A 19,555-nucleotide genomic window follows, 5' to 3' on the forward strand; every position below is an offset into this window, starting at 1 on the left:
ACACATATGTGCTCAGACACACTAACATGACTTTGGTGTCCTCATTAGCACTTTTCCACCCACTGCTAGTCCTTCGACTCCACCTGTATTTGAGGACAGCGTGCAAGTCGTCAATCAGCCGGCGAGGCTTCACATTTCTGCAGCAGTGAACCCAGTGACAGACGCATACACACACATACGCACACCCTGTTCTCTCCAACTGCCAGGCTGAGGAATGCCAGTGACTGAGGAGTCCTTGAGGCTGTCGACGGACAGGCCTGTGTGCAGACAGCGCAGTAGACCCCCGCTCACCTGCAGGCAGCAGATCCTTCCAGCCCCCAAACCAAAAGACCACAGTACACTGTGTCCGCCCTCACTGCCTGTGACTGCTTTTAGACTGCGGCTATACAACAACATCCACTCATTGACTCTTTATATATGTAAGGCTTCTTAGAGTTCATTGTTCAGCTGCTCCTCTTGGTCGCACTGTTAGCAAGCATCGTCTTTGGTTCTCTGCTGGAACATTAAAGAGCTTTTTGTATTCACAGTCTTGGCTTTGGATCCAGAGTCATATTTCTGCTCATTACCTTAAATAGATGTGCCTAATCAACTCTTCTTAACCTGTGTTTGTATCCAAAATGAAATGGACAGCTGTGAAACAAGTCCAGAGTCATAAAATGGCCACTAAAATCTAAATGGCTGGTGATAATATCCCCCTCCACCTTGTTTTTCCAGGGTTGTTTTGGCTGTTTCTATGTCCTAGTCCACAGGCTAGGTTCAAGGAGTGTTACAGCTCCAGTGAGTGTGCAGCTTGTGTGAGCTGGTGGTGCCATGTATCATGTGAGCTCACAGCATGGGCCCTACATCTTCCACAGCTATTTCTGTCAGTGCAAAATCATGAGAACCACTTTAACCAACACACGGCAGGCCAGAGGGTAATGTCTCGGCTCTGTGCAGCGCCAAGTCTGCTCCCTCCGACAGGCCAACAGTCTGGCTATACATTCAAAATAAATTAGATTTCTGTCTTGTTTTTTGATTTGATGTTTGTCCATTGGAGGTCGGGCTCCCAGACAGATGAGTGTTTGAGTGCTAAAGCCATGATAGGAGTGACAAAATCCCTTCGCAATGGCCTTTGTGAGGACGTGGAATGTCCAAACAAACACTTTCCCAGGGTTTGGGTAATTCACCGAGCGATCCCAAAAGGCTGTCAGGTCGAACCCTGCAACTCATTACTGGCTGCGCTGAGCTGATTTACAATCACAGTGTGCTATAAGTTGTGGTAAAGTCTTATTTTATAACACTTGGATTTGCAGTGAATTACGGTAAATGTTGCTTAGTTTAGAAGTAATTAGCCTTGGAGGTTATGAATTTGTCTTTGCCAAAATCCTGTAAGATGATCTACACAGCACATCATTAAAGGTGCAGTTCACAGAAGAAAAAAAAGCCATGCAATTCCCATGTAAAGATGATGGTGAGGATCATTTAATTATTTTATAAATACTTCTTTCTTTATTTCAGTATACAAAATAACAGTATGTACATCCACACAAAAGTGGTTTACAAAAAAATCCATGAGTTCAGCTCATACGCTCTGAAAAATAGAATATATTTTGAACTGCATGTCAGACATAAAGGAGATAATGCACCATTTCACAAAGTCCTTAATGCTCTTCTCTCAATCCACAGGGATGCAGTCATGTCAAGATCCACACAGGACACATGGTGAGAGTCCAAAAACTCAATCACAAAAAAAGTTCCATGGTTTAAAAGTACTTGAAGTTCCCTTTGTGTTCCTTTTTCCCCCCATTGTCCTTTTGCCGCAGAGGAAAAAAGTCTTAATAGTACCTTAAGAAGTACCACGCGGATCCATCAGAACCCTCTGATTTCCGTGGAATGAAGCCAAACACAAGTGTCTGTCTAGTGAGGGGAAGAGACAATCCCTCACCTCCAGCATAAAATCCAATATTATTTCTTTTTTATTAGAGATATAATAAAATAGACTTTCAACATCCCTGTTAAGGGGATTTATAATCATTAACATGAAAAAAAGGAAATACCCAGGAGGACGGCGGTCTTCACGTAAACCAGCACTGTTGCCACGCTCTCCACGTCCAGGTTTGTGAAGCAAAAAAAAAAAAAAAAGCTTAGAGGCCCAATTGGCAGTTTGGAGATACAAAAATGATACTGACACAAGAATAGACCACTTCTCATTGAAGATACACATGCTAAAGCTTAAGACAACAGTAAGCCTTCTTGGTATTGTAGTGCTTTGGTTAATCTGTAGCCTCGGGCGGCTGGGTGCGAGTAGAGGACTGTAGGTGGGGCTCATTTGCAGACGTATCTCTCCACGATCCGCTCGCACTTTTTGCAGGTAACGTAGCAGCACCAGTGGTACTTGCAGTGGCAGCGCTCCACCAGCTTCTCCGTGTAGGGGTTGTATCCACGCCCGCAGCACATCAGGTCACAGCTGTCACTGCCAAGGGAGGTTTTGTTGCACTGCCTGAAAGCACCAAAGACAGTACAAAGGAAAATATTAGTTTTATTTTGTGTTATTTTTTGCTTCAACAAGATGGAATAAATGGAGGAGCATTTCGGCCCGCTATGAACATAATTTCAGTTTAGTTTCCTGCCTCAGACAATTAGGTTTACAGCTTCTCTCTAAAATATTTTCACTATCTTGCAGCCGTTGAACAGTCCACAATAGTCCTTTAAAAGCGCTTGATGGTCCTGTGTGCCTCAGCCTTTTGTGCAGTCCTTTTTCCAAACATTTTTTCCCTTTCATTTTCTTTTTGTTTCATCGTCTTTGGGCTGTGGATGCTCATTTCAGAAGCCCGAGGCATCCTGAATGAGAAGAGAATAGCCCCGTCGTAAATCACACTGAATACACAGGGCTGCCCTCCCTTTCTTTAGCTTGACCTCTTCACATAATTGCATTGTTTTATGATGGCAGAGCGTTAATGACCAGCATGGTGAGGGAGACACTGGGGCTTCTGCGGGAGCGGAGGAGAAGGAGGAGAGTTACTGCGAGTGCAAGACAGGTTTATTACATCAGTGGGAGCTGGGAAAGAGACAGAAACCCCACACAGTTATGTTTAGTCAGGAGCGAGATCTTGTTATATCACTGCTGTGCTGTAAGTAGAGAAAGAGGACAGCAGTGTGCATTCTGCAGCTCACATCTGGTGGTTTAAGTGGACGCACAGTAATGTAATTTAAGACTAAAGCACAGGCTTCAATAGCGTGTCTCTTCCCAGGGCCATGACACAGCTTTGCACCAGTGATCACATTTTATCCATTAGGAACTGCTGCTAAAATTTACCTGTCCCAGATTCTATCATTAAATGTGCCGCTCTCGAGTCTTGTGAGTTAACAATTTGGACAGCAGAAGCGTAAAAACTAATAAAACCTTTCCTCAAGGGGCCGTCAGTGAGCGAGAAGTCAGCGGTGAGATGATTATGGCAGACGATATATTGAGCATGTGATTGAATGCTGTGACACAGCAAGGTTTGAGTATCCCTCCACACACATATGGGAATAATCGATACCCACGCATGCACACTCACGGTTACTCATACACAAACAACAGCGTCACACGTTCGTGTAATAACAGCAGCAAAGAGGGCACCTCGTGATTTGGGAAAAGCACTAATGTTGCAGACATGTGTGTGGCTGCTGCGTTATCAGTGAGTGCTCAGTGACATGAAACATGTCGCTGGTTATCTGTGGAGTGGCCTCTGGCTGAGGGACACATGATATGACAGTCATATGATGTATGACATTTATAATATACAACAACATCATGTGCCATTTAGTGGAGCTTCTTATCCCCAGTGACCTACTCAGCCATGATTGCTGGCTGTTGACATTGAAGCATGCTAAAGTACATGAAGATGCACAAAAAGATTTATTCTTATGCCTCTGTTAGAGAAAAGTTAAATGGACTTGCAGTTGTATAGCACCTTTCTAGTTTCCTGACTACTCAAAGTGCTTTTTTACACTATGAGTCACATTCACACGCTGATGTGTGAGGCTACTGTACAGGGTGCCACCTGCTACGCAGCCTTAACACACTCACACACCAATGGAACAGCGATCGGGAGCAATTTTGAGTTCAGTATTTTGCGGACTGAAGGCTGGGGATCGAACCGCTGATCTTTCAATTGGTGGACGACCTGCCCTACCTCCTGAGCCACAACCGCCTCTAAAGGGACTTAGAAACTTAAAGGGTAACTTTGGTATATTTCACCCTTGAGTCTATTTTTGTGCGTGTTTTTGTCATGTTTTTGTGTCTACATGATTAATGGGAACAAGAATTTTTTAAGTTGGTCCAGCACTGAGGAAGAGCTGCAGTGTAACCACTTGGGGCATGTGCACACCGTCAATGTACGTCCACTAAAAGTGCTTGTTTTTGCCACTGACAGGCTCATTTTTTTATTCTAAGTGTCCAACAACTTACCGAAAGGATTCCTACAGAGATAGACCTTTGTGTTAAAGAGAAGGGTCCTTTTTATTTAAACAGAAACAACCCCGAAATTGCTATCACCAAAGCCACCAGACTCCATTTAAAAAAACAGCACTTTTACAATCGTAAAACACACTTCATTCAAAATTGACAGAAACAAAATGAAGTCCTAAAACCCATCCTGGTTCATCTGTCCACTGTTCAAACAATCACCAACTCTGGTTTAGTTGAAATAAACCCTTAATTCACCCAGTCAGATGTGTAAATATGCTGCCTCTATTCATGCTAAAATTACTGTTTTTTTAAATGGAGTCTCACTGGTGGGTTTGGAGATGTAGGTTGTTTCTGGTTAAACAAAGAGGATCTCACTCTTTAAAAAGAGTCTAACTATGTAGAGATCCTTTCCATAATGTTGTCAGACACTGTCAGTAGGGCTGCAACTAACGATTATTTTCATTGTCGACTATTTCTTCGATTAGTCGACTAATCATTTCATTGAAAAATGTGTTAAAATGTTGAAAAATGTTGGTCTGTCTCTCCCAAACCCCAAAATTATGTCATCTAATGTCTTGTTTCGTACTCACGCCAAAGGGTTTTAGTTCACTGTCATGGGAGAGTGTGTAAAGCTGCCAATATTTGAACATAAGAAGCTGCAATAAGAGTTTTTTGGGGGACTTTTATAGTACTTTTCTATGAAAAATGACTCAAACCGATGAATCGACTACTAAAACAGTCACCGATTATTTTAATAGTCGATTAGTCATTGATTAGTCGACTAATCGTTGCAGCCCTAAATATCGGACAATAATCTGATCCTGTCAGTGGCAAAAACAAGCACATATTGTGGATGTAAGTTGATGGTGCCCACATGCCCTAAGTGGTTGCATTGCAGCATGTTTTCTGGCTGCCAGCTGCAGTGCTCCTAATCAATACTGGACCTTATTTAAAACTTCTTGTTCCAGTGAGTTAAGTAGACACAAAAACATGGGAAAATAGGGTCCAGGTTGAAGTATCAGAAGTTATTCTTTATGCAACCACACTAGTCATCCTCATAATTTGCCTCCTGATCCACACATCTCAACACAACCTGTTCTTCTCTGCAAAACATTAATGAAAAATAGTGCTGCATAGTTGTACCATATTTCTCCAGGCAGATCTCAGCCTGAGTCAGACCCTCAGACAAATGAGCTCCTTTCCTGCCCATTTACTTCTCACAGAGCACAAAGCAGCAACATGTAGCACTGTCCCAACTAAAACACTGGGGCTGAATGGTGTAAATAAACCTTTATCTCAGGGGGGCTATTTCCCCATTTGTGTGGCCCTCTCCAATCGATATCAGCTCGAGTGCACTCAGTCCTAAGAATAACGTCATTAGATAGCGGGACAACGACTCCAGTCACAGGGCCAGTGACACATGCTCAGACAAGTCACAGACAGAGTACTTTCAGGGTTGTTATCAGCGAGCCTGCAAACTAACTGGTGCCACCAGGCAGGACGGCACTTCACTAAGTCAACATCCTGGATGACCAGACATTCAGGATTGGTCACTTCCTATTTGTCAGCTGTGCGGGTCTGTTGCTGATATGAGTCGTGCTAATAAATCTAACACCAGACAACAGAGAATTATCACTACCACCACATATCCCCCTCTTTCTCATGCACGCTCACAGTCAAACACAGTGATGTGACGCTGCAGTCTCACCTGTCCTGTGTGCCAACAGAGCCCTGTTTGTCATTCTTAACACAGAAGTCCGGGGAGCTCTGCAGGTAGACCAGCTCATTCTCCCTCACAGGCCTGATGTCAATGTCTTTGGGTACCAGCTGCTTGCGTGTCCCCATGGGCCGGTGAACCACTTTGGTGGCAGACAGGTACTTTGTCTTCAGGTCCATGGCGATCTCCCTCAGGTCTTGCAGGCCTCTCCAGCAGGTCCTTATGGAGCAGGAGCCGGACACGCCGTGACATTTACACTTCATCACCAGCGCATCTCTCAATACCTACATCAGGACATGGAGGTTAGACAGTACTCAGGCATAAAAAAACAAAATTTTTGCAAGCAAAATATGTCCATATTGCTTACTTGTCTCCCGACTTCACTGTTGTGTAGGTGCATCAGTTTGTTGGCGTGTGAGCCTGCGCGCTTCATCTTCATGGGAGCATCAGAGAACTTGGAGCCCATCATCAAACCATAGTGCAGGTTGTCAGCGCAGCCGCCCCAACGATAACCTGGCTCTGGGATCTCCGCGGGGATAGGACCACACGAGCACAGCCGCAGATCTCCAGAAGTGCATGCCCGTGCTATGGTGTGACTGATGGTTGCTGCGGACAGGGCGTAGACAAATGCAGCCTCTCTTGTTCCTGGTAAAAAAACAGAAAAAAGAAACAAATTAAATAAGTAAAAAAGAGTCCAGTGCTAACAAATTATAGTCAGCGGTCAGTGGCATTTATCAGGGCTGCATCCAACATTCATTCTCATTATTAATTATTTTCTTGGTTAATCAAGAAATCTTTTGGTCTGTTTTAACATCAGGATATAGTAAAGTTTCCTTTCACAATTTCCTAACACCTACAGTGACGTCATCAGATGCCTTGTTTTGTCCAACCAACAGTCCAAAACTCAAGTTTGCTATCACACAAGACAACGAAAACCAGCAAATTCTCTCATTTTAGAAGCTGGAACTGGTAAATGTTGGCATTTATTTGCTTGAAAAATGACTTCAACAATTAATCGTTTATTAAAATACCTGTATTTTATTCCTCTGTTGACTGATTAATCGACTTATCGTTGCAGCTCTTACAGTTGTTCATAGCAAAGCGCCTGCCGATTCAAAAATGTAATACTTGAAATAATATTTGCTTAATATAAAGAGCTACCAGCGCAGTGTGTGAATATTTTTCTCTGATTTAAGTTTAGTGAGATTAGTCTTTTTTGTGTGTGTGCTTTCCTGCAGTTGTCAGAATACGTTCCGTTCGCAGTAAATGTTGCATCGTCCATTTCTGCAAACCACAGATATATAAAATTTGTGCATTATTATGTAGTGAATATGTTGAAACTTTATGTTTGCTTTATATTTTAACAATGTTGTTTTGTGGTTACATTTAGCTACAAAAACCACTTGGTTATGTTCAGTAAAACATCATGTTTTTGCTTCACAAACCGCCCGCCTATGACCCGCTAAAAATGGTTTTGTTTTTTGTTTGTCTCAAACAGTGGTCGGCAGTCTGGCAGCCATCTCTCCCAGGTGTCACACCATCCAACATCCCCTCCACCTCGGGACTATGTCACTTTAGAAACATTGATAGAATACGTATGAAGGAGAAAAATGTAACTGTGGTTTGCAGAGACGTACATTGAAAACATTTTCCTCTGGCGACTTGGCTGCAGAATATTATTATTCGTCAAAATGTATGCGGAAGCGTGTGATGGTCAGCTTAAATTTAAAAAATCCCAAATGAAAACACCCTTAAAAAATTCTCAAACTACTTCTGCTGTATATTCAACTCCTCTGCTATCCATTTATCCTTCAGTTCCCTCTGTCTCGGCAAAAAAAAACAAAAAAAGTGCACAAAATGAAACTATCAAACATAGTTTCAGCCCATCACTGCTCGGGCTGTAATGCAGAGTGAGCACTGATGTAATTGGTGGTGATGTGCGTACACAGAAAGCACATATGTTAAAGGCCGGGGAGCAATTGGAAGTAAGGGAAGAAATCATGTATGACCGTGGGCTGGTTAGATCAAAGCCATCCCTGGACAGAGATGAGCCATTTCCTGTTCGGAGCAGACTGTTCATTTGGCAAATGGCAGCCATGTCTTTTTCTTAGAGGAGTGCTGCACCGCTCCCCCCACCCAAAACCCTGCAACTGTCTCCGGCTAACTCAAGGTCCTTTTTGGCAATAAAAACAACAAAAACCAGACGGTGACGCGAACAGGCATGTGGAGTTTGGAAATAAGGAGACAATTTTTTTTCCATACAGAAAGTATGCATTTTGTTTGTGGGGGTCATTTCAAATAACAGCTTCAGTAAAAGTCCCTGGTGAAGGCTCCTCGGGAAAAAATGATGGTGTCATTTGGCTGGCAGTAGAGGCTTAAAAAAATGTGGCTTAAGTCGTCTTTAAACCAGAAATCTTTTTTGATTGGTATTAAACCAGAGGTGTACTTTTTGTCATATCTCGCAGATGCTTTATTCTTTCATTCCAATATTTCATGACGATCACTTTTCTCTGAATCACTTCATATCACTATTTTATGTTTCAGTTTTGCTTTTTATAAGTAGGCTACCAATGTATTGGGGGACTCTTGTCAAAAACAGCCAATTCCGCCTATGCAGTTTTAATAGATTTAACTATTTATTGAGTTCATGTTTGCCATGTGTCCTAATTTAAAGTATCACACACTATCAGTGGGGGTGGGGCACTCTGTCAGTCATTATGAAGGAGACAGACACAGATTTGCTCATGTGCTCTGTCGACAATGTTATATACTGAGGGTCAGGGAAATAATCGATATAGCATAGCACTGTCATATTTTGCGTATTTTTAAATAATATAAACTATTAAATATTGCAAATAAATTAAGCTTTTGGCAGCCTGGTAGAGTAGTGGTTCCCAACTGGTGGGTCGTGGTCCAAAAGTGGGTCAGAGGTCGATTCTGAATGGACCGCAAGTGACTCGCAAACATGTCGAGTTTGTAAAAAAACACACTTTATTTTGAAGTAATTTCCGTCACAGAGCTTTTGTTGTGAAGTGCCATTTCATGCTGTAGAGTGTGTGACTAAAGGACAGCAAACTAGCTTGACAACATGGCCAAACACAAGTATGACGGTGAATATATTAAGCTGTGTGGACCTTGAACTTATGACTGAGGAAAAATCTGGACCCTGTAGCTGGACCAGTTGGGAGCCACTGTGCTAGAACAATAAATACAATAGCTTTTTCAGTCTCCTGCATAAATTTTGCTGCCATTAAAGTGACTGAGGTGATTGGATAAAACTGATGTTGACAGTTTTCCTCTGAGGACATAATTTGCAGCTGTAAAAAGGTAATAAATTGCAATATATGATATGGTAATACTCTGCATATCGCAATAAAATTTAAATCTTGGATCATGACTTAAGTATCCTAGCGTGTGGTGATTCCCACCTCTACTAAATACTGCTCCTCCTACAGTAAGAAGATGTCAACTAACTCTAACTTAACTGTAATAATAATTATCTGTTGTTACCCTTTAGATTACATTATTTGCAAAACTAAAATGTTTTGAGGAGAAATAGGTTAACATTTTCCTATAATGGTTGTTTCTTTCAGTAGTTTATTCTAGGGGCCCTCAGGGGCCCCAGTCGGTAGTCCTTGTATGTTATGTTCATAGGTGTAGACTAAAGGAGGGATGCAGGGGACACGTCCACTTCAATATTCACAACATGAGCATTTGTCCCTCGAGTAAAACATGAAAGTAGCAGAGGACTATTTTTTTTGACAAAACTAAAGATATTTACACCATAAATTTCCTATAGAGAACACACAAATTGGTGCATTTTAATTCACCAGATGGCAGTAAATCAAGTGTTTGATGCTGGCGGGGGACCCCCCAAACCCCCTGTTTAATTTGTATCTCCCTCAAAGTTAAACTAAACCTACACACTTCAATATATTGGACAGATGAGGGTTTATATGTACGGACAAATCTATTGTGGCGTCTGAGCGCAGACACTGTTAAACAGCTGAGGATCATTTCACCAGTTACTGTAAACTGAACTGCAATACATGCAGCACTTCATGACCTCGGTTTTGGATATTCACTGAATGTCAAGCGTGACCGTAAACATCAGACTCTTGTGGGGAAATGAGGAAAAAAAAAAAACTTGGAGCGGCTCTTTGGAAACAAAAGCGTCCGTGCTGTCATTCCAAACAATTTATGACCATACCTCGGTCGAGGTCTGGCCGATACTTTGGAGCATCGATGGGGATGTCGATGGAGGAGCAGTTCCAACGCATGTCAGAGAAGGTCTTCTGGCATGTTTTCTTGACTTCGCGGGCGGCTGTGATAATAGTTTGCATGAGCTCCAGGTTGCTGCGGCACAGCTGAGCTTGGGAGGACACCAGGCCGGGCAGCAGCTTACAGTGTTGGGTCTGATTGATGTGTAAAGATGTAGGGGTGTGTGATAGTGATCTGCAAACAAGAGGAATTGGTTAGTATGCATTATACAATATACTTATTTTCTGGTGCTGGCGTTGTGATGATTTCTTAATCGTGTTTCTTTGTATTATGAGTTGTAAAATCAGGTTTATGCGCCTAAGAAACCTGCGAGTTTTAGTTACAATTGTGTGTTCGCGATTTCAGTTTGTTGTGTTCACACATTTCAAGCCTCTGAGATGCATCAGAACAAACAATTGAAAAATTGAAACAGATAATGCTTCAGGCAGAGAAATATCTGTGGCATGTGTTGCAGAGAAGAGCCATCTTATCACAGTGAAAAACTTGAAGGAAAGTCTGCTGGGGATTCATAAAATATAAGTGACACGTTCTTGGCACGGAGCTTTTCTTTTGTTAAAGCACAGAGGAGGCCTTGAGATAGTCCAAGAAAATATTTTAAAATAACCCGAATAAATTCAGATCCACAGTTAGATGAGAAACTGCATCGTTCCTTTACATTTGCATTCTGCACCACAGAAAGCGTCGTCCTCCAGGCCTCAGCTTGACATGAATCATCAGTGTACGGGTTATCAAAGGGTGCACGCGTTTGATTTAAACATTTCAGACTTATTGAGTATTAACTTAATAGAGAAACCACAGGCGGAGCAGGTTAGCTCTGATCTCCACTCTCTGTGTCTCGCACTCTGCTCAGAGTTCGTGAGAACCAGGCAACACCGCCTGCACCTTGGCCTGTTTTGCATTAGGGGGCCGTGGGGCCGCCACTCTGTGCCCAATGATAAGCTGTGACTCCACTGGGCCGGTGGTAACCCGGCACTCACAGGTGTTTACAGCCGCATCTGTTTTGCATTGCACCGCTGTGCATTATCAAGACTGAAGAACCTCTAGCTTAGATTTAGCACATGCCATCCAGGCTCTCATGGGCACATCTGCTTAAGTCTTCCCACTGTGAGTACTACAACACTCTGATGAGAAGCCATGGATATTTTTGGTGAAGCCAACGCAGAGAGTTTTCGCGGTGATCTGACATGAAGCAGAGGGATAAAAACTCAGATAAAGAAATACACAAGACACACATGAAGAAAACCTCAAAGCGTTTATGGGTCGACCAAACAAAAGCGTGCAAAACATCCAATTGAAACTCAAACAAATTCAAAAAATAGCGACTTGGGAATTTTATGGACTTTCCAAAATTATTGCGAAAATTATTGTTTACTTTTACCCTGCCATAAAAACAGCGTGCTGTTCAGTGCGAGCAATCAACATTTGTGTCAACATTTGCAGCTTCCCTCTGCAGCACACTACTTTTACACTGACCGAGGCCTAGCTAGACTACACACACTGTCACTGTCTGCGCCACCGTGACGCCTCCTCATCTCCATCTCAGTTTCTCTTCTCATCATCTTATTATAACACAGCAGGGGGTGCATGTGATCTGAGATCTTGGAGCTGAAATGCACACGCCCTCTCCTTTTACTGAAGACGCAGTATTAATAAAAAAAAAAGGTTTCCGCTCATAACTTGAAGACCTGCCAGCTAATCTACTGTCCCCTTCATCAGACGCACATGTACAGAACACATAGCCTCTCCCTTGATCAGAAGCAACTCGAGGAATGCTGGGGGCCCTTTTCAAAGCTGCCACGGGGCCCTCCACTCCATAAAACACTGAAACATGCAGAAAAGAGCTGCACAATATCGCATATCTTCACCACGTCATCTGTTTGGACATTGTTTGAATGCGAGGATGGCGAAGAGGCCTAAAGAATGAGACGGCGCCACTCCTGAGGATACTTACAGCCATTTGATGCCGGAGCAGACCTGAGACAGCAGCAGAGCCGTGAGCACACCAAGAGGCAGGACATGAGAGCTGCTCCTCATGGTTGGACAGGGGCTCCGGTTCACACAGGACACAAATACAAAGGGTTGTCAGGGCTTCTTGGCTCAGACTCAAAAGTCAGCTCTCATGGCACGGCCTCCTCTTTGAAACCCTGGAATAAATAACAAAAATAATATGAATGACCATGCAGATTTTAGGTAGTTTTTTCTTGATGCGTTCATGAAAACTGTTAAAGTCTGAATCATTACAAGGCTTTTGAGAAGGTCATTTTAAAATCTGATGAGGGAATATTATTTTAAATCTCTGTCTGCAATCTCAAAAAATATGCACGCATTAAGTAACTAATAACTACAAGACAGAAAAAAATGGAAACGAGCAAAACTGTTCTACTCAATGGACTACATATACAGACTATGACAAGCGTTCACGCACAATAACAGTAAGTAGTGAGTAAACTTAATTTATAAATTGCCTTTCCAAACCAGAGTTAAAAGGCGCTGTACAAGTGCAACAATAAAGAGTGTGCAGAAGGCAAAAACACAAAACAACAAAAACAATACAGCACTTCAACCTCCTAACACACGTGTGTATGCATTTATTTAATCATTTATTTAACCTTTACTTAACCAGGAAGTCTCATTGAGACTGAATATCTCTTTTACAAGAGAGACCTGTCCGATAGCAGCCGATTAAAACACATTTAAAATGCAACAAATGCAAAAGATTATACAAAAATCCACAATAAAACAACTTTTCAAACATAGAGAAGCAAGCACCACATTCATCATGATGCCCTTAAATTCATCAGTGGATATAAGTGTTCCTAATTTTAGATGTTAGATCAGAGTAGGAGAATGCAGTTTCCCCAGATCTGTTAAAACCCAAGGTACATTAAAAAGTAACCACCTGGAGGAGTGTAGCTGGTAACTACCAGAGCTGACACACAGAAGGGTGCAGAGGTTGGACGGAAGTTTGCCTAACATTGCTTTATAGGTAAAATATACCAGTGCTGCTGTCTGCGAGTGGTCAGTGACGTCCAACCCACCAAATCATAAAGAATGCAGTGATGAGTAAGGGACTTTGCATTTGTAATAAAATGTAGAGATGCATGATACACTGAATCAAGGCTACGTAAAATTGAGGTTGCATGTATATACAATATGTCACCGTAATCAATCACAGACAGAAAAGTAGCTTCTGCAAGTTTTTTCCATAACACTGAAACACAAGAAATTTGCAATGAAACCTGCATGACAAAGACATTTTTAGGAATTTTTGGAGGAAAAATAACTTTTTGCTTCTTTCTGTTGTTTTGTAGTCACCCTAGAATTTACAGTAACAGTCACGAAAGCTGGTTGTTACACAGCTGTACTCAGTGTCCCATTGTTTGGCGCTCACTTAAAATGATTTTGCTCAACTTTAAAAGAAGCATGCAAACAAAGAAAAAGGGCCCTCTTTCCTCTGCTTCATTTGCACCTCAGCCTCTTGGAGTCACCTGGTCGTCCTCTCAGCTCCACATGGAGAAATGCAAAGAATTTTACATTTAGTGAGTGACAGCAGTGGGATCAACGCGCAGATCAACGCAGTAATCTGCAGTCAGAGCATCAGGAGCATTATCTGATAATGAGCTGCTGCTGATAAGCAATCTCTTTGAAGAGAGCTTAAAGCGAGCGCATTCAAACTACAGATAAAGGGCTTTTTTTTAAAAAAAGCACGAGTTCCGCTGCTGGCCTCTGATTGGCGGAGGCGCTTTCGAAACTGTGTGATATTAATTATTTAAATGAGCAAACACATTTCACAACTTTTCAAACACTTTGGATTGTGAACTTTGAGCTAAAACATTAAAATAAAAAAAGGGTATTTCCTGAATATAAACAGTCATATCTGTTTAAACACATTTGAGGCCTCAAGTGGATTAACTGGTTAAATTTACATTTGGCCCAAGTGGGCTCAAAGGCAGCTCCTGTTTCCCTCCTGGAAGATAAAGGCTGATAGCGTCACACTCACACCATCCGATGTGTGTCTCTCATCGAGCCAAGATAAGCTGGGTAGGGTGCACGAAGTGGACAATACATCATATTTCCTACGATCAACAGGGAGTTTATTAGCGGGGATTAACTAACAAGGTCGGGCAAAGATATCTTTATGAAATAATAATGTTGTCTGCAAGAAAACAGAAGTGTTCAGAATGAGAAAGTCACTTTAAAGTCAGATTTCTTCAGACGCATTTTGCGCTTAAGCGTTGATAAATGAAATTAAACCAGCTCCTATCTTAAAGCAAACTTTGCTGCCATTCTTCCCACACTTTCCCCCAAGCAGATAACTCCTCCACAGCCTAACTCTGGCGACAAACAATCAGCTTTTTGTGCGGTACTCACTCCATAATCATAGACCTTTGTGCGTAAAGACGCACTCCAGTCCCAAACTGCCGCCTACAGCCAAACAAGTTTCTCCTCACCTTTGCGTCGGCGCTCAGCTCTCACCGTTGAACAAAACCAGACAAGTTAAAAAGAAATAAAAAATCTCAGCAGGTCGGAATATCCTTTCAACCAGACGCGGGAGTAAAATCCAGCATGGGGTGGTAGAATAGCTCCGGACAGGTACGCATGGTGTGTGTGAGAGCGGTGTCGGTGTGAGAGTGTGAGTGGGACACAGACACAGAGAGGTTGGAGTAGAGGAGAGTGAGTGAGCCTGAGTGGGGGCAGACTCAGCTTTAAAGTACCCCTGCTGGCCTGCTTTGATCTCACTGCTGATGTCAGACCAGCATTAGCATAAGAAAGCACGCTGCACCGGGACCACAGCGCGCGCGCGCGCACACACACACACACACACACACACACACACACACACACACACAGCCAGCTACTCGGAAATGCTGCAAGTATCGCAGTTGGGTTGATAACCTAGAGCAAAGTACTCTGGAAAAGATCCATAATATTCCCACAGGGACGCGGGGTGAGTTATAGTGTGTCTGTGATGATGAAGAGTCCACACAGTGACCTTATTTTAATGGTATTTTTATAGCTGCTCTGGTATCAGAGGCTACTCCCATAAAATGGCATTACAGATTCCTGAAGTTCTCAAAGGACACTTTATAGTGACCTTATCATAAATAGTAGCCAATACTTTAAATATTTCACCAATCACATGGCTGTACAATATTACTGAGATTAAGCTGCTACAAATTTATAAAGCCCTGGATTATAATAATTCTTAGACCAAAATTATCTGTGGTTTTGCAGTCATCTTCAGAAACAGTTAGTCCTTCTTTTGTTATAAAATAATGAGCACTAAAAAACTAACAGCATTAAAGTAACACTGGTGTTAAAAGGCTACAATTAGACATTTATGTATTTTAAGTGATTATATGTATTATAAAGTATATAATTCTTAAGACACTCCTGTGTTAAAGTGACATTATTGTTCAAAACCATTAAATTAAACAAGACGTGCTGTATCGGCAGATTTTTTAATGTGGATTTGTATGAAAAATACAAAAATAATCAAATCCTGCATCTACAATTACTGAACATTTTGATGCCCTATGTTTTGTGTCCAGATCCCTTTAGAAACAACATGTTAAATTCAGATGTCGTTATATTTTTCTGTTGCTTTTGTGCACTTGGAACAACTAAAAAGTTCAGCAACATCTGGGCTGTAAAACTCTTCCCCGCACGGTCTCTCCTTTGAAAGCATATTGCCTTCATAACAGACAGTCATAGTCACGGACACACCCTTTTATCTGCACTCAAATGCCATGTATTTTTTTGGTTCAGTTTCATTTGATATTGGACTAATTTCCCATTTGAAATATAAACGATGCTCTGAATTCAACCCTCATTTTATAATAGTTACAATATATTGCAATGCAATGTGACATGATATTGTGGTGAGTACACACCTGCACACACACACACACACACACAACATGTTTCCTTTAAAATGTTTTAAATAAAACCTTCCTAAAGTTACATAGAGTTTTTCTGGCTGATTTCCTCAAAAATGAACCCACACTGTAAGTGATACGCCGCAAAGCCAGTTGTGGGAAAGCAATGTATAGTTTCCCTAAGAATCTGCTGCACCTCAGACGCTCACACAAAGGCAATAGTGAGCTGTTGTCCAGACCTTGACCTTGCAACTGGTATAGCTAACATGGCTGGCCTCATGTGCTCGCTGCTCCGCCGGGAACAGCAGATCAGGTGTTGTCTTTGCTGTGTGGAGCAGACACGTTTCCAGACCACAACAAGCCCCTCGACCTCTGGGAACGCCCGGCTCTTGTGTCTAAATCTGTTGGCCAAACAAGGCCCACTGTTACGTTTTACACGCAGTATGATAGCTCCGTGTTTACAGTGGAGCTGTGATCCTGGTTCCAGAGAGTCAATGTGTTTTACATGGCAGTCAACTGCGAATGGGCACAGGTCGGAGCGTGTGTGGGAGTCGTGGAGCTTCCAGCAGGACCGGGCCCGTCTACAGAGAGACTTTTTACACACAGGCTCTCCATTCCTGAGCTAGGATCAACACGCAGCCCCTTGATCTTCACATCTCACCTTCCAAGCAACACAGAGGTGGATGGGTGGGGGGGGACACCTTCTGAAGGAGGCAGAGGGGGATAAGTGAGCCACTGGAGTCCATGATAATGAAATAACTCATGTCACGTAACGGAGCTGAGTTATGATACATAATCTACATGCAGGATCAAAACCAGCTTTACGGAGATAATATTACAGTTACATTTTTCTTTTCAACTGTCACGATAATCAGCTTTGGACATGGTGGGATTACTGGTGATAAAACATACAACATGTCTACGAAAAGATGTCCTGTTATATAGACAGTAAAAACATTTCCAAGCATTGCAATTTTGTAGAAGTCACTATTGTTTAATCCAGATGAGGTTTGAGCCTGAGCTGAAAGTTTATTTTCAAATGAATCTCAATAAAGAATTAGATAAATCTCTTTAAATTCTGGGATATCAAGACACCAATGAAATATTTCAAGAACCCAAAATGTAAATATACATAAACACAAACTGCAGCTTATTCGTCTGTGGTAAAACACTGCTTTTGCAAACTGTATATCACAGTTCTTGTGTTGCAAAAAGGTTGTCGAAAAATATACAATTTGAATGAAGAATGGAGTTAGCCCAGCTCTGGATGAATACAGTGTCAATCCTCGGGCTCACAGCATTGAGCCATTGTCCTTCAACTCTCAAGAGGGTCAAGCCAATATCACAAATCTGGAGGCTCAGCGACGGGGGGAGTAAGGACACTCAACTTTCACCCAGGAGGATCAGAGCCTGAATGGGTGCAGAGTTACTATTATGCCCCTGGAAAATACTCCCATGCTCCCATCAGCATAAACCCAAACCGGGCTCCAAAGAAAGACGATAAAAAGATGGTATGTTCTCGAATGCTGAACCTTCATTACACAATCGGAAAGCTGCCCTCATAAGCACAGTGGCATGTTTTTTATTTTTAAATCTAGTCCCTTTTATTTTGTCAATTTTTGATAAAAAGACTCGAATATGCAAACCACAATGATAAACTAATAAAGTTAAACTCTGATGAGGTACGTTCGGTTTGGCCTGTTTTGTATTACCGACGAAACGCATCTGACCGTAGATAAATTTCCAATCAAAATTAGAACCAGGACTTTGATTAACAGACATCATAAATACAATAAAAGCAAAAACTTAAAAGGGAAGTTTCAAATGGAAACAATCAGTGAACCATGTCCGAAACGGTTAGTTTTCATTTAGGCTCTTATCTCCAACCAGACAGTGCAGGGCTCTGCTGCCAGCTGATTATTGACAAATAACAAGAACATTATGGATTCTCAGCAGAACTCCTAAAGGGTAAAATCTATCAAATGAGGCCCGCAGAGGGACAGTGACAGCTTCGGATCGGCCACGTGAAAATCCAAACACCCTCTGGTGTCCCTCCTGTGCTCACAGTGGGGATCGCACCAGAAACAACAAGCTCCGTCCAATCCGTCTGACTGGACCCACGTCTTTTGTATACCATTTGTTTATAACCTCTGTCTCTACTGTGCTTTGAGGACAGAGGCCTTTCAAGTGACAGATGGGTGGCACCTTTGAACACGTCATGTGGTCCCTACAGGAGCCGTCACCATGAGCTGTGTGTTCATGAAGCCCAGGAGTTTACCAAACCAGCGCTGGAGGATCATTCCCGAAAAACAGATCACCATGGCTGTTCTGGTTTGAGCTGCTGGGGGTGTAAAAGTTGCCTGCGTTATGGGTTAACCAGCCAAGAGAGGAGTGGATTCCAGTAAATAATTAATCACATTGCAGTCCTGTCATATCAACAGATTATCGTAAATCTGAGTTAAATGAGTCCATTCGCTGCATGGAAATGAAGTTTAAAGGGAAAATCCACCCTAAAACAGATTGATTTTTACATCTGTTTACTCCACTGATTAAGTCATTTTAACACGTTTTAACTACTGACACCTAAGTCGGAATTTAGATCAAGACATTAATTGACGTTGCCTGGGTCCAGACCTTTGAATCCGCCCACTCCAGAGACTGATTCGTCTGGCATCGTGACGTGAAACAGACTAGCCAATAAGTACCACGGGGCGCTTAATGCTGTATCAAGCTGTCGTCAAGCGGTAGGCTGAAACCAACGAGGGGCAATACAACAATAAGGAGCCCTACAGACAAGATAGACACTCAAGGGTCACTGAACGGGCCTAACAGGCACAGGTCCAAGTCCCTCTGGCCTATGCCTGCAAAAATCATTCGGAAGAAACATACTGACCTGGAAGAGATTTAAAATGACCACAAAGAGATGCAAAACAGCTGCAAGGAGACACAAAGAGACTACAAAGAGATATAAACAACAACAAAGAGATGCGGGATGACTACTTAGAGACACATTACTAAAAGACACTCAAAGTAGCTACAGACTTAAAATCTCTACAAAGTGACACAAGGCCACTCCAAAGAGACTAGAAACGACTACAGAGACAAAACAACTACGAAGACACTCAAAATGACCACAAAAAGAGACAGAAGAACTTCAAAGAGACACTAAACAACAGCAAAAAGACTTTAAACTACCACAAAGTACGTGTCTTACTCCTGTGTTCTGCATGTCAGTGCCTACAGACC

General features: G+C 42.2%; 1 protein-coding gene across 1 annotated transcript; it reads right to left on the bottom strand.

Annotated features, from left to right (window-relative positions):
* Window positions 1-1,439: 1,439 nt before the first annotated feature.
* wnt11 (wingless-type MMTV integration site family, member 11) lies at window positions 1,440-15,158 on the bottom strand. Its single transcript, XM_033636885.2, has 6 exons — window positions 14,882-15,158; window positions 12,382-12,574; window positions 10,360-10,604; window positions 6,517-6,794; window positions 6,141-6,433; window positions 1,440-2,479 (listed from the first exon to the last, which is right to left on the bottom strand). Exons 2-6 carry the CDS (start codon window positions 12,462-12,464, stop codon window positions 2,305-2,307), a joined length of 1,074 nt encoding a protein of 357 aa, XP_033492776.1. The 5' UTR covers window positions 12,465-12,574; window positions 14,882-15,158; the 3' UTR covers window positions 1,440-2,304.
* Window positions 15,159-19,555: the final 4,397 nt, after the last annotated feature.

This window comes from Epinephelus lanceolatus, chromosome 11 (genome assembly GCF_041903045.1).
Source record: "Epinephelus lanceolatus isolate andai-2023 chromosome 11, ASM4190304v1, whole genome shotgun sequence".
In the NCBI taxonomy this organism is placed as follows: domain Eukaryota; kingdom Metazoa; phylum Chordata; class Actinopteri; order Perciformes; family Serranidae; genus Epinephelus; species Epinephelus lanceolatus.

Bases quoted from the DNA above. Each gene is read 5' to 3' on its own strand.
- wnt11 (XM_033636885.2), bottom strand. From the start codon at position 12,464: ATGAGGAGCAGCTCTCATGTCCTGCCTCTTGGTGTGCTCACGGCTCTG. The intron at 6,795-10,359 runs GTATGGTCATAA...TTTTTTTACCAG, and splicing joins TCGGCCAGACCTCGACCGAG to GAACAAGAGAGGCTGCATTT. The intron at 6,434-6,516 runs GTAAGCAATATG...GTCCTGATGTAG, and splicing joins ACAGTGAAGTCGGGAGACAA to GTATTGAGAGATGCGCTGGT.